Raw genomic sequence first — 13,333 nt, forward strand, 5'->3', positions numbered from 1 at the left:
AGATGAACAGACAAAGAAAAGAATGTAAGGGACTATGAACAGGTGAATATTCTGAGGCAAAGCGATTTGATGATGACAGTTACATCGGGAAGAGGAAAAGTGATAATGGAAAAATGGAGATGCACTGGCTTGTGAACCCGGAAAGAGAAATGTTTACAAAAATGAAAACGTGAAGGATCATTTCCTTATGATGGATTTTGTGCCATTGACTCTTTGCTAGAAGGTATACTGAGCAGAACACTGTGCAGAAGAGGAATCATAGTCCTTTTAAAAGGAGTCGTCAGAGACCTTATACATAGTGCTTTGTCATCCCATCTGCTCTGGTTAGAGCTGAGAAACAGGCACAGGAGAGATGAATCTTTTGATGTCCAGTGTTATTTTGTTGAAAAGCCAGGACTGAGACTCACTGAATTCCTAGTTCAGTGGGTTTTATTAATAATTTTACTTTATGGTCTAGAAGAGAATTAGTTTAAGTTTTTCTTATAAATGTGAAGTTTGTTATTTTCTATATCACTTAAGACGTTTAAAAATATGAAACAAGCCTACTGTATAGCACAGGGAACTATATTCAATGTCTTGTGATAATGGAACCATAATGGAAAAGAATAGGAAAAAGAATGTCTATATATGTATAACTGAATCATTTTGCTGTACAGCAGAAATTAACACAACATTGTAAGTCAACTATACTTCAATAAAATAAATTAAAAAAAAATATGAAACAAGCCTATCAAGTGAACTCTCCTTATACATGTATGTAGATTTTAGCAAGTCGTGCTTTTAATGTGAATTTTCCTCAATTCTTCTTACACAGCAGGTCTAAGAGAGATTCAAACTGTCTGGTGAATGTTCATGTTCTGATTGGCTCCGGACTTTCACAGAGTAATGTCTTCACTGTTAAGCACAGGTCTTGAATAATAATCATATTCAAGACTAATACAGTTATACTTAGCTTTGTGCATTAGATGTCTACCTACAAAATTGTATGAAACAATTTTTTTGGTAAGTAAAATTCAATTTCAATGTATTAAAATAATGATCCATTTAAATCCTGCAGTAAATCCTTTTTGGCAAAGCAACAAAATTGAGAGAAAGCATCTCCCCATTGAAATTTGCTATAAGATTAGGTATGTTCATGCTTGATTTTCTTATAGCAGATATACTTGTAGTGTTGTCTTCCTACAAATTGATTCAGCTTATCCAAATGATAGATTTATAATAATATTACTTACTGATATTTTCACACTAACATTTTAATTTTTTACCTCTTTTAAGGTGCCAGTAGAATTAATAAAAAGAAATGCATTTGTTTACAAATTACTCAACATATTAAGAAAATGAAATTTTTTACAGCAAGATAACGCTCTTTAGAAAGATTTCTTCCTTGTGTTTTGTGGGGGAAAATGGAAAAAAAAAAAAGATTTGATGGTTGATCCACTAATGGAAAATACTAAGAATAAATTAGAATTGAGGAGGCCTCTAGATGGTTTCTGAAGTAAAGAAATATGATTGGATAAAATATAAATACTGTACTTTTAAATAAATAAGTAAATAAATAAATAAGACATATTTCTTTATTGTTTGATTAGTAATATAATTGGAAGATGAAAAACAAGCTACCTGGTATTCTTTTTTTTTTTGCGGTACGCGGGCCCCTCACTGCTGTGGTCTCTCCCATTGTGGAGCACAGGCTCCAGACGCGCAGGCTTAGCGGCCATGGCTCACGGGCCCAGCCGCTCCGTGGCATGTGAGATCTTCCCGAACCGCGGCACGAACCCGTGTTTCTTGCATCGGCAGGCAGACTCTCAACCACTGCGCCACCAGGGAAACCCTGCTACGTGCTACTCTTAAACAGTTAAAAAGTTTTTTTTTTTTTTCCTTTGGTAAATGTCAGCCTGGAAGTTCACAGCTATCTTTCTTTTCTTTAAGAAAGCTTCATTAGAGTCCCAGTCTAAGACAGCAACATAGGAGTCTCCTAAACTCACCTCCTTTTCTGGATACACTAAATCTATGGTTACTCACAGAGCAATTTCCTCTAAAAGAAATCCAGAAACTAGTTGAGTGATATCTGTACATTGGGCAAATGAGAAAATGCCCATATTGAAATGGGCCTTGGCACACCCTCAATTACTGGGAGCAAGTAAGAACAAAGAAGGCAGCTTGGACAATCACAAAGGTTTCAGAGACAACAAATAGCTCAGGTCAGGCTGAGCAATAAGGTTAATCTCTCACACAAGACCACTCTGTCCAGACTGGGAGAGATGGTTGTTTTACCCAATGTGCAGAATTCAGCACAGAGAGTCAAAGAAAATGAAGAAAAAAGAAGAGTATGTTCCAAACAAAGATATGATAAAACTCCAGAAACAGACCTTAATGAAATGTAAGTGATTTACCTGATAAAGAATTCAAAATAATGGTCAGAAGTATGCTTACTGAAGTCAAGAAAGCAATGCATGAACAAAGTGAAAATTTCAAAAAAGAGAGAATATAGCAAAGTACCAAAAAGAAAAAATAGAGCTGAAGAAAACAATAATCGAACTGAAACATTCAATAGAGGAGTTCAATAGCAGACTAGATAAAGAAGAAGAAAAAAATTAGAGAATTCAAAGAAAGGGCAGAGAAACTCATCCAATCAGAAGGGCAAAAAGAAAAAAAAGAATGAAGACAGCTTGAGGGACTTATGGGAAAACAGCAAGTGGACCAATATTCATATTATAGGGGTCCAGGAAGAGAAGACAGAGAGAGAAATGGTCAGAAAACTTATTTGAAGAAACAACAGCTGAAAACTTCCCTAACCTGGGGAAGGAAATAGACATTCACATTAACAAACTAAGGTATAAAAATCATATGATTATCTCAATAGATGCAGAAAAAGAATGTGACAAAATTCAACATTCATTTATAATAAAAGCTCTCAAAGAACTGGGTATATAGGGCACATAGCTCAACATAATAAAGTCGATATATTATAAACCCACAGCTAACATAGTATTCAATGGTGAAAAGCTGATTTTCCCTAAGATCCAGAACAAGACCAGATGCCCACTGTTGTCACTTTCATTCAATAGAGTATTAGAAGATCTAGCCAGAGCAAGCAGGCAAGAAAAAAATAATAAACGGCATCCACATCAGAAAGAAAGATGTAAAACTATCTCTAGGGCTTCCCTGGTGGTGCAATGGTTGAGAGTCCGCCTGCCAATGCAGGGGACACGGGTTCGTGCCCCAGTCCTGGAAGACCCCACATGCCACGGAGCGGCTGGGCCCGTGAGCCATGGTCGCTGAGCCTGCGCGTCTGGAGCCTGTGCTCCACAACGGGAGAGGCCACAGCAGTGAGAGACCTGCGTACCGCAAAAAAAATACAACAAAAAACCATCTCTATTTGCAGGTGACATGATATTATATAGATAGAAAACTCTAAAAATTCCACCAAAAACTGTTAGAACTAATAACAAATTTGGTACATTTTCAGGATACAAAATCAATAGACTAAAATCAGTTGTGTCTCTATTCATTGATAATGAACTATCAGAAAGAGAAATTAAGAAAGCAATCCCATTTACAATTGCATCAGAAAGAATGAAATACCTAGGAACAAAGTAGTGAAAAATCTGTACACTGAAAAAACATTGATTAAAGAAACTGAATGAAACACAAATAAATGGAAAGATATTTCATGTTCATGGATTCGAAAAATTATATTGTTAAAATGTCTATACTACTCAAAGCAATCTACAGAGTCAATGCAATCAATATCAAAATTCCAATGGAATTTCTCACAGAAATAGAGCAAACAATCTTAAAACGTGCATGCAACTGCAAAAAACGCTGAAAAGTCAAAGCAATCTTGAGAAAGAAGAATGAGGCTGAAGGCATCAAGTGTCCTAATTTCAAACTATATTACAAAGCTATAGTTATCAAAACAGTATGGTATTGGTATAAAAACAGACACATAGATCAAAGGAACAGAATACAGAGCCCAGAAATAAATCCATGGATATTTGGTCAACTGATTTACTACAATGGATCCTAGAATATAAAATGGGGAAACAATAGACTCTTCAATAAACGGTACTGGGAAAACTGGAGAGCCACATGGAAAAGAATGAAACTGGACCCCTTTCTTATACCATACACAAAAATCAAACAGAGAAAGGTAAATACTACGTAGTATCACTTACATGTGGAATCTGAAAAAAAGAGTCAAACTCATAGAAACAGAGAGTAGAAAGGTGGTTGCCAGGGGGCAGAGGGAAAAGAGTGAATTTGGTAAAAGGGCACAAACTTTCAGTTATAAGATGAATAATGTTTTATGAGCTAATGTAAAACATGGTATCTATAGTTGATAACATTGTATTGTATAATTAAAATTTGCTAAGAAATTAGAACATAAATGCTCTTACCAAAAAAAAAAAAAAAAAGAAAAGAAAGAAAGAGCTAAGTGTGTAAGGTAATGGATGTGTTAATTAACCATATGAAGGAATCCTTTCACAATGTATACAAATCACCATGATATACACTTTAAATATCTTACAATTTTGTATGTCCATTATACCTTAATAAAACTAAAATTAAAAATAATCCTTATCAGTAACCTCACAACATTTTATTTTGACAGGGCTTAAAAGGTGTTATTTCTCCAATCAAGTTTACATAAATGTTATGGATGGTGCAAAATTCACTGGAGAAACATGACCTTTTCTAGGTTTATTCTAGTGAACTGATCAACACACTTTTATTAGCAGTGGTATTTGAATTGTCTGAATGACTCTGGTTGTTAGAAGGAACACAGTTCTGCTCATTGATATCTTTTTCTCTTATTTTTTATGCAGTAGGTCTTGGCCTTCAGTGAAGACTTAGTGTCCATAATACTTTAATTTATATTGTAGGCACCATAACTATAAAATAAGAGTGATATGAGAAAAGGATAATCTTTATGCTCTTCTTAAATCCTTTGTGGATCAAGGTGGAAAACAAATGAAGCAATAAATGAAGCCTCTGTGTTTATCCAAATGACTAAAAAATACATTTTGATCAAGTGAGATGGTGTATGTTATGGCTCTTTAAACTAAAAAGCGTTATACAAATGGAAATCATCGCTCCAACCCGAGGAAGCGTGCTCATGAGCCTCCTTTAGGCTTTGCCCCACATGTTTCTGTTTACTGGAGAAGGAAGGTGTGAAACAGAGGCAGAGAAAAAGATGGATTCAGTGGTGGGTGCTATAGTTTGTACTGGGCTCCTCTGGTATAGTCTCTTTCATGTTGAAAACTTTACAGTCTAACTTCTCCCAATCCAATAATTTACATATTGTTTACCCAAATGGAGTACTCACAGGATAGGCTTTCTTTTGGCTGGTAACTGAGAAAAGAGTACTGACAGTGACTAATGTCTAATGTATAGTTTTCTGGGGCACGGAAAGCTCTTTTGACTACATTAATCCACAGTTTTCTTGTCAGCTTTTTGAGGCTGGCATTTTTCATCTCTTTTGCAGAAATAAAGGAAATGAATACTGGAGTTAATATGAATCACCCAAGATCTCATCCCTAGTTAGCAGCAGATGCAAAAATTCAGTGCAAAATTATGAGTTTTTTCCACCAGACTACATGACAGACAGTGTTTGCTCATCTCCATCAAGGCAAAATGTTGTTCAATATTTGTCTCATCATGAGCACATTTATCAGATTGAGAAAAACAGAAGAGTAGATAAACACAAACTGCTCATCTGTAACTTCTCTGAATGGAGGAGCAGTTTAAGTCTTCGTAATGTGAAATTTTAGACTGTTTACATACTATTACAACCTGTAAAGCTGAATAAATAAATGATTCTGATTAATAAAAAGCAGGGAATAGTGTTTTATCTTTAGTAATGACTGAGTGGGAAGGTTATCAGACCAACCTTCCCACAGATAACAATTATAATGTTGGACAAAATATTAAGAAAAAACTATCTGAAGATCCTGGAGAGTGACCAAAAGCAAGTGGAAACTGAAGGGGAGTCTACACTGGAAAAAGGAAATAACACTAGGTGAGGTTCTGTTTTCATGGTTTTAACAAGCGTAGCCACTATTCTCTACTGCACAGAACAGGTAATATTTCTCGTATAAATGAAAACAACTAATTTTAGAGCAGTCTGACAGTGCTGGGGTGACCACAGCAGTTGGGAAGGAAGTGAGAGGGGGAAACCTCAGAAAGGATTGAGTGACAGTGGATGCTCCAAATTCTGCATAAACTCTGCCTATATCTCTGACTGACCTTTAATTATGCATGTGTAGTTAGTTCAGTTTTCAAGCATCTCAGTTAAGCATAAAATAACTCAACACAAAATTTCAGCTGCCATCCAGCAGAGAAGATAAAATGCTATAGACTGAATATGTGTCCCTCTAAGTTTATATTTTGAAATGTAATCCCCAATGTATCTGGAGGCAGAGACTTTGGATGGTGATTAGATCATGAGGGTGGCACCCTCATGAACAGGATTAGTGCCCTTACAGTAGAGACCCCAGAGAGTTCCCCCGTTCCCTTGTACTGTGTGAGGACACAGTGAAAAGACGATCATTTGTGAACCAGGACGCAGGTCCTCACCTGACATCATATCTACTGGTGCCTTGATCTTGGCCTGCACAGCCTCCAGAACTCAGTAAATTGATCAGTGACTGGCACATAGCGGCCACTCAATAAATAAATAACACAACATGACTTGGCGCTGGATGTAATTTACAACTGTCTGTTGGGTACATTTACCTGTATACTATTTGTTAACTTTTTAAATTAATTTTATTGATGTATACATTTTAGACAATAAAAGGTTCCCATTTTAAGTACACAGTTTGATGTGTTTAATAAATGTACACACCCACGTAACAACCACAATCAAGATGTAGAATATTTCCATCATCCCAAAAAGTTCCCTCATGCCTTTTGCCATCAATCTTTCTATCCACATCTCTTCCTGAATCCCTGGCTGCTGGTACCCAGTGATCTACGTTGTACCACTTATACTAGTTTGCATTTTCTAGAATTTATATGTGTATATAAAAGGAATCATACAGTATATACTTTTTGTGTCTGGCTTTTTTTGCTAAGCATGCTATTTTTGAAATTCATCCACATTGTTACAAGTATTAGTAACATTAGAAAAGTAGTAGAAGAGGAACAAACGTCTTTTTATTGCTGTTATTCCATTGTTTCAGTGTAGTATTCATTTATCTGTTGATGACTATTTGGATGGTTTCCAGTATTTGGCTATCTTTAACAAAATTGCTATCAACATTTGTAAACAAGCTTTTGTATGGAAATACCCAGGGGTAGAATGGCTGGATCATTAAGGTAGGTATATACTTATAAAAAAACTTAAAAATTGTTTTCCAAAAGTGGTTTTATCATTTTACACCCCCACCAGCAAAGCCTGAGTTCCAGTTGCTCCATATCAGTAACATTTGAGACTATCAATCTTTTTCTTTTTAGTCATTCTAGTGGATGCGGGTGGTGTCTCCCTTTAAAATTCACATGCTCAAACCTCTGAATCCCCATTTTACCCCATCTTACCAGCTATCACTTTGGACTTTCACTTTAAAAGAAATTAATGACAACCATCATAGTCAAAAAATTAATAATAGTACAACAACACCACCATAAATGGAGAACTTTTTTTTTTTTTTTTTTGCGGTATGCGAGCTTCTCACTGTTGTGGCCTCTCCCGCTGTGGAGCACAGGCTCCGGATGCGCAGGCTCAGCGGCCATGACTCATGGGACCAGCCGCTCCTGTGGCACGTGGGATCTTCGCGGATTGGGGTACGAACCCGTGACCCCCGCATCAGCAAGCGGACTCTCAACCACTGCACCACCTGGGAAGTCCCCTATTAATGGAGAATATATCCTTCTTAACCTTAGAGTGTAAGCTTCATGAGGGCAAGACCTATCTGCAGCACCATGTGTGGAGCATGGTAAGTACATTTACTAGTTATCTGTTGCTGTGTAACAAATTATACCAAATCCAAGCAGCTTAAAATAACAAACATTTGTTTCACACGGTTTCTGAGAGTTCGGAATCCAGGAGCAGCTTAGTTGAGTGGTCCTAGTTCCTGGTCTATCAGGAGGTTGCACTTAGGAGATTGGCTGGTTCTACAGTCATTTGAAGGCGTGACTGAGGCTGGAGGGTTGGCTTCCAAGATTACTCACTCACATAGCTATGGGGAAGACTGTCGTGTGGGTCTCTCTATTGGGTTGCTCAACACGGCAGCTGGTTTCTCCAAAGTGAGTGACCCCCAAAACAAAGATAGACGTTGATTACACAGACAAACCAGTACATAGTGAATATTTATTGATCGAACAGATGTGTGCCTGACACTATGCTAAGCGTTTTACTAACACCATCTTATTTAATCCTGATAACAGCCCGTGGACCATTGTCCTCATTTGTGCTGATAAAACTGAGGCTTATAAAAGTGAAGCAACCTGTTCAACAAAGCTATTAGGTGGCAGAGCCAGAGTTGAAAGTTAGACCTCTCTAGCCCCAATGGATGTGAAAAATGGTTCACATTGAAAATGAATTGCATTATTCCAAAAAAATTAGATTTCTATGGTTGTTTAAATTTTGTTTGAGTCCAAATCATATACATATGGGGAAAGAAACTAGAAATTATATGAATAGGGAAACCCTCAAACTCTTCAGGAGGATAAAGAATTGCTTCCCTAATTCTCCACTTGGCAAAGTGTTTTCATTTCTTCTCTCTTACCAGACTAATGTTTCAGATTCTCGACAAATCTTTGGAAATGAGGAAAGTCAAGAATTCTGCCACTGACTTTCCAAAGAGCCAAGACAAGCCGGTCATTCAGTGTACATATGGAACTATGGTAGTTGCAGGGGTCTACAGAGCAAGTGAGAGAGTACCTGATGTCCAAAAGTTCACAGTCTTTTGGGGATTAAGGTGATACAAAAATAATCTAACACAGGGAAGTATAAGTGCCATGGAGAGGCACACAGGGAATGCTTCTTGAGGTTTGAATTTTTAAAAAGATCAGCCACATTTTAAAGACACATTTGGTGTTTATTATAATAATCTAGTGTGATAATCTCTGGAAGTCAATAGAAGATTAAGATGGGGGGGCCAGGCCTTCTTTATTTTTCTTATTATTTTTAAGCAGTTGGAAAACTTACAAGGCCAGTGACTTGCTTACCATTCCAGACCCAGGCTCTCAGGCAGGAACCACAGTCTCCCACTAAGGTGGCACAAAGTGGGTTTCTGGAATGCAAGAATGAAGGAAGAGTGACTAATGTTCAAAGTCCGGGTAACCTCCCTTGAGAATGTAGGAATCAAGCCAGGACAAACAAAAGACAAGGTGGAGTGGGTAGGGCAGTGGAGTTTAGGGATTGATTTGAATTAGAGTTAAGGTGATAATGCCAGGGTAGAAACAGACAAGGCAATGGTACTTGGACCCATCCTCACTGACTGGGAAGTGAAAAGCTGTCCTAGTAGAGTTGAAATGATGAAATGTTCCCCTCCCCACTCACCCCAGGAAAACTGTCTGGTGCACGGTTGGAACTGAGACCACATATGCCTTGCAAAAACTAGTTTTGGACCCAGATTTGCTTTGGCCATGGAGCGCACTCAGCTTTCAGTCTTCTGCAGAAATGCGGATTCCGTGGCTCCAGATTTTAGCAGTTTGGGGGCAGTAGTGGGGGTGGAAAAGCCTGGGTGGTGTCTACGCAGAGGTCACAGGCCCAGTTCACTTGAAGCAGAAGGTGTGAGGACTAGGGAGGGGGCCAGGTGAGGAGTCAGAGTAGACCCCGAAAAAACAATCCATAAATGTGATTGGTTTTCACCTGGTCAGCAACCCTTTGCGAAGGAGCCAGTTTGGTTATTTGGAGATAGGAAGAGGGTCAGTTCAGGGTTCTGGTCCTAGTCCCTTGATACGAATCAGGGGCAAGGGAATGGTCATTATCACCCAGTGGTGAGCCTCCTGGGTCCTCCCCAGCTACTCCTTGGGCTGCAATCTACTGTTTGCAAGAGACTGGGTGTTGGTGCATAAACGCAGGAGCCAGATGGAGGATGCTCAGCCGGCAGCCCCCACGAGGCCTGCCCCACCTCTCCCGCTCCTCCTTCCTCACCTGTCCAGGCTAGTCGCCAGGGACCAACATCTGGCCAGGCTGGAACGGGCTCAGAAACTAATCTTTGCCAGCTCGTTTTTGTATGTGGGCTTCTGATGGGGTGCATCCACATCTGTGAGAATCTCGTAGACTCTCTGACGCCTATGTTGGTGGTTTGCGGAGAGGGATCTCCTATTACTGTGTTCAGAGACGATGATTACTGAGAATGCTACACAGCCTGCAGGCGGTGCCCGAGGACCAGGGGCAGGGCAGGGGCCGGGGTGCCGTGCGGGGCCGGGGGTGGCCCGCTCACTTCGGGGGTGTTGGAGCAGCGCGCACGCAAGTGGCCAAGAAAGCCGCAGCCAGGGCGGCGGAGACACCTCAAAACCACACGGAACCTTGGGGCTCCGGCCGCCCACGGCGCGCAAGGTACGCTTCGGGGCGGTCCCGCCTGACCCCGGAAGGGAAAGTGGTTTTGGGGAAGGGGAGCGAGGAGAGCGAGTTAAGTAAAAGTAGAAAACAAAGTCATTCTGCTCCCCCCGGGCTGCCTCGCCCCTGCCTCTTCTTTGCCCCGGGCTCCTTCAGAGGGGCTCCCTCCGATGCCGCGACACTCCCTGGGTCCCAGCCTGAGTAGGGGGACCGCTAGCGTCTGACCGCTGCTACCCCGACCCTCCGGATCCAGGTCGCCGCGAAAACCCGGAGCGGAGCATCTCTCGGGCGGGAGCCGCCCTGGGCGCGAGCCCACTGGCGCGCATGCTCAGTCGCGAGTAGGAAGCTCAGCGCGGCGGTGGCGGCTGCGGTGCGGCCGGAGGGTGGGAGGGGCGCAGCGGCGGGCGGGCGGGGGCGGGGGCGCGGGGCCGGGGTGGGGGGGCTCTCGCCCGAGGTTCCTGGGCGCTTTTGGGAGCGTGGAGCCCGGCGCGAGGTGCGAGCGAGCACGGGGGCCAACGAGCGCGGGGTGGGCGGCGGGCGGAGCGCAGCCGCCGGGCGGGCGGAGCGGGCGGGGAGCCTAGGTCTCCGCGGCTCGGGACCCGGCGGCGGGCGGCGATGTTCCACTGCATCCCCCTGTGGCGGTGCAACCGTCATGTGGAGACCATCGACAAGCGTCACTGCTCGCTGGTCTACGTCCCCGAGGAGATCTACCGCTACGCCCGCAGCCTGGAGGAGCTGCTGCTGGACGCCAACCAGCTCCGCGAGCTGCCGGAGGTGAGTGTCCAGCCTCACCTGCGCGCCGCCCTGGGGGAGCGCAGCCGGGCCCCGCCAGCCTCGCGCCCTCCTCTTCCCCCGACCCCGTCCCCTCCTCTCCCCTCCCCTCCCCTCTCGCCCCCTCTTCCACCTCGGGACCCCGCAGGCAGGTCCCGCGGAAACCACGTCTACGTTCATTCACCTGCTTCTTCCTCCCACACTCCTCCTCCTCCCCTCCCCTCCCCCTCCCCCTCCCGAAAAGTTCCTTTTCTTTCTATACAAAGCGACTTGCTGTTTTCTGAGTAGTCGTTGTAGCTTGTGCAGTTGGGAAAACGTTCTGTGCCGATAAGTAGTTTATATACATATCTAGGTACTAGTGCCCGGCACTTGTGACTGGGCAGGTGAGGAGCCAGGTGGCCGGGGCCGTTCCCGGCTGGAAGGACCGAGCGCGGCATCCGGCTCCCGGGGCGGTCTCCTTGTCTCGCATTCCCCGATCGCTGGACGGGGCGCCTTTTCCCTTCGGCCTGGACTGGGCCGGGAGGAGGTGGGCAGCGCGCGAGAGAGCCGCGCTATCTCGGCATCTTCCGAAGAATGTGCTCCGGGCCTTATCGCGGGTGGGCCGTGCCGGGAAGAGCCGTAGCTGCCCGGGCTCCGGGACCGGCCGTGGGGGGCGGGGCAGGAGGGGGGCTGCGCGCGCGGAGCTGTGGGCAAGTGCCCTGGTGCCCTGCCTGCGTGGACCTGTTGCGTGGAAGGAGCCGCGGTGAACGTCAGCAGAGGCTCTGCCGGGTGGGCCAGCCTTGCAGCCGCCGCTCCCGGAGAGGCCAGGTTCAGCCTGCTGACTTCTGCCCTTGCAGTGATAAGTTACCTCTTCAGAGTTGTTTATGTAAATTAATCACCCTGCCGCGGCCAGGCTAGTCAAGCGACACATGCTGATTGTGCTTTAATGGAGGGTCAGGGACTGCGAACTTTTACCCTTCGAGCTTGCCCGGAAAACTTAGCTTGAGTAAGCCTGAAGGAGGAAGGTAGCCCAAATCCAGGGCTGTGCAGGAAGTTGGGGCAGTTAATCCGAAGGTGTGCAGGAAGTGCTGCTGGCAGGCGAGAGAGGACCTGAAGGCCCGAGCGTTGGAACTCAGATGTCTTGCAGGACCCTTTGTTAACACAAAGCCAAGACATGGTCACAGAAACACCAGTCAAATGTTCTGGCATGTTAGAATGACCCGATTTGTCCTCCAGCCCGATAGAGTGTTTTAAACAGCAGAACTGTGTTTTTCTCAACATTTCAAGTGTTGTTATTCTTCTTGGATTAACTTTCCTTGGTCTGCGTAGAATTGATTGGATGGTTTGCTGTGTGCAACGGGGGTGTGTGTGTGATTATCCTCACTAGGATCTTTGCAAAGCCCCCCAGGCTTTATTTAGCCTAGAAGCAGAAAAGCCATCTAGTTCCCTCCGGCATTTATTATTTTGCGGGCATTTTCAAACACATGGTTTTGTCTGGCCTTTAGCTTCCTTAAATTTGACTTAAAAGTCATGAGTTCACTTACTGCCTTAAGTTATAATAAGTTTTAGGCATTGCTACTGCCAGGAATATAGAATACTGTATGTAATTTAATACTTTTCAAGGGCTTCAGAATAACGTTGTTAAAGCTTGAGTGAAAAGCTGTTGGACTAGAAATGTTTCAGTGCTCTTTGTGGTGTTTTTGTTTGTTTGTTTTCTTTTGTAGAGCTGGAAGGTTTCCTGTGACTGGATTGGCTTTTCACTCCCTTCTGCAAAGTTTGTGGGTTTTTCTGTAATGTTGGGGGATTCAGCTTGGTATGGGAAATTATGGGGTTTGGATGTGTTAGGTATTTCTACTGATTCTAAATGGAAACTTCTCAGAAGCTCAAAATACAGTCTGATAGCCCTCAGTAAATATGGTAATAAACAAGCTTTTCAAAGGCTAGAAGTGGTCTGGCATATGGGTAATTGCTCTTACAGCTCTTAAAGTAGTTTCATAGTTTTCAAGTTGTGTAAAATCTGTTTCTCCCTGACTTTTCGTGTGCCTGGGTGTGTACAAGCCAGACTCCAGC

At 43.1% G+C, this 13,333-nt stretch overlaps 1 protein-coding gene across 1 annotated transcript in view; it reads left to right on the forward strand.

The window, feature by feature from the left end:
* The first annotated feature begins 10,860 nt into the window (after window positions 1-10,860).
* LRRC1 (leucine rich repeat containing 1) overlaps window positions 10,861-13,333 on the forward strand; it is a 126,638-nt gene continuing 124,165 nt past the window's right edge. Inside the window, exon 1 of the mRNA XM_029243428.1 lies at window positions 10,861-11,287. Coding sequence (XP_029099261.1) covers window positions 11,129-11,287 — 159 coding nt within the window. The 5' untranslated portion in view covers window positions 10,861-11,128. The remainder of the gene's footprint in view (window positions 11,288-13,333) is intronic.

The sequence above is a fragment of the Monodon monoceros genome, unplaced genomic scaffold (assembly GCF_005190385.1).
Source record: "Monodon monoceros isolate NGI ecotype Baffin Bay Population unplaced genomic scaffold, NGI_Narwhal_1 Super_Scaffold_3, whole genome shotgun sequence".
Taxonomy (NCBI): Eukaryota; Metazoa; Chordata; class Mammalia; order Artiodactyla; family Monodontidae; genus Monodon; species Monodon monoceros.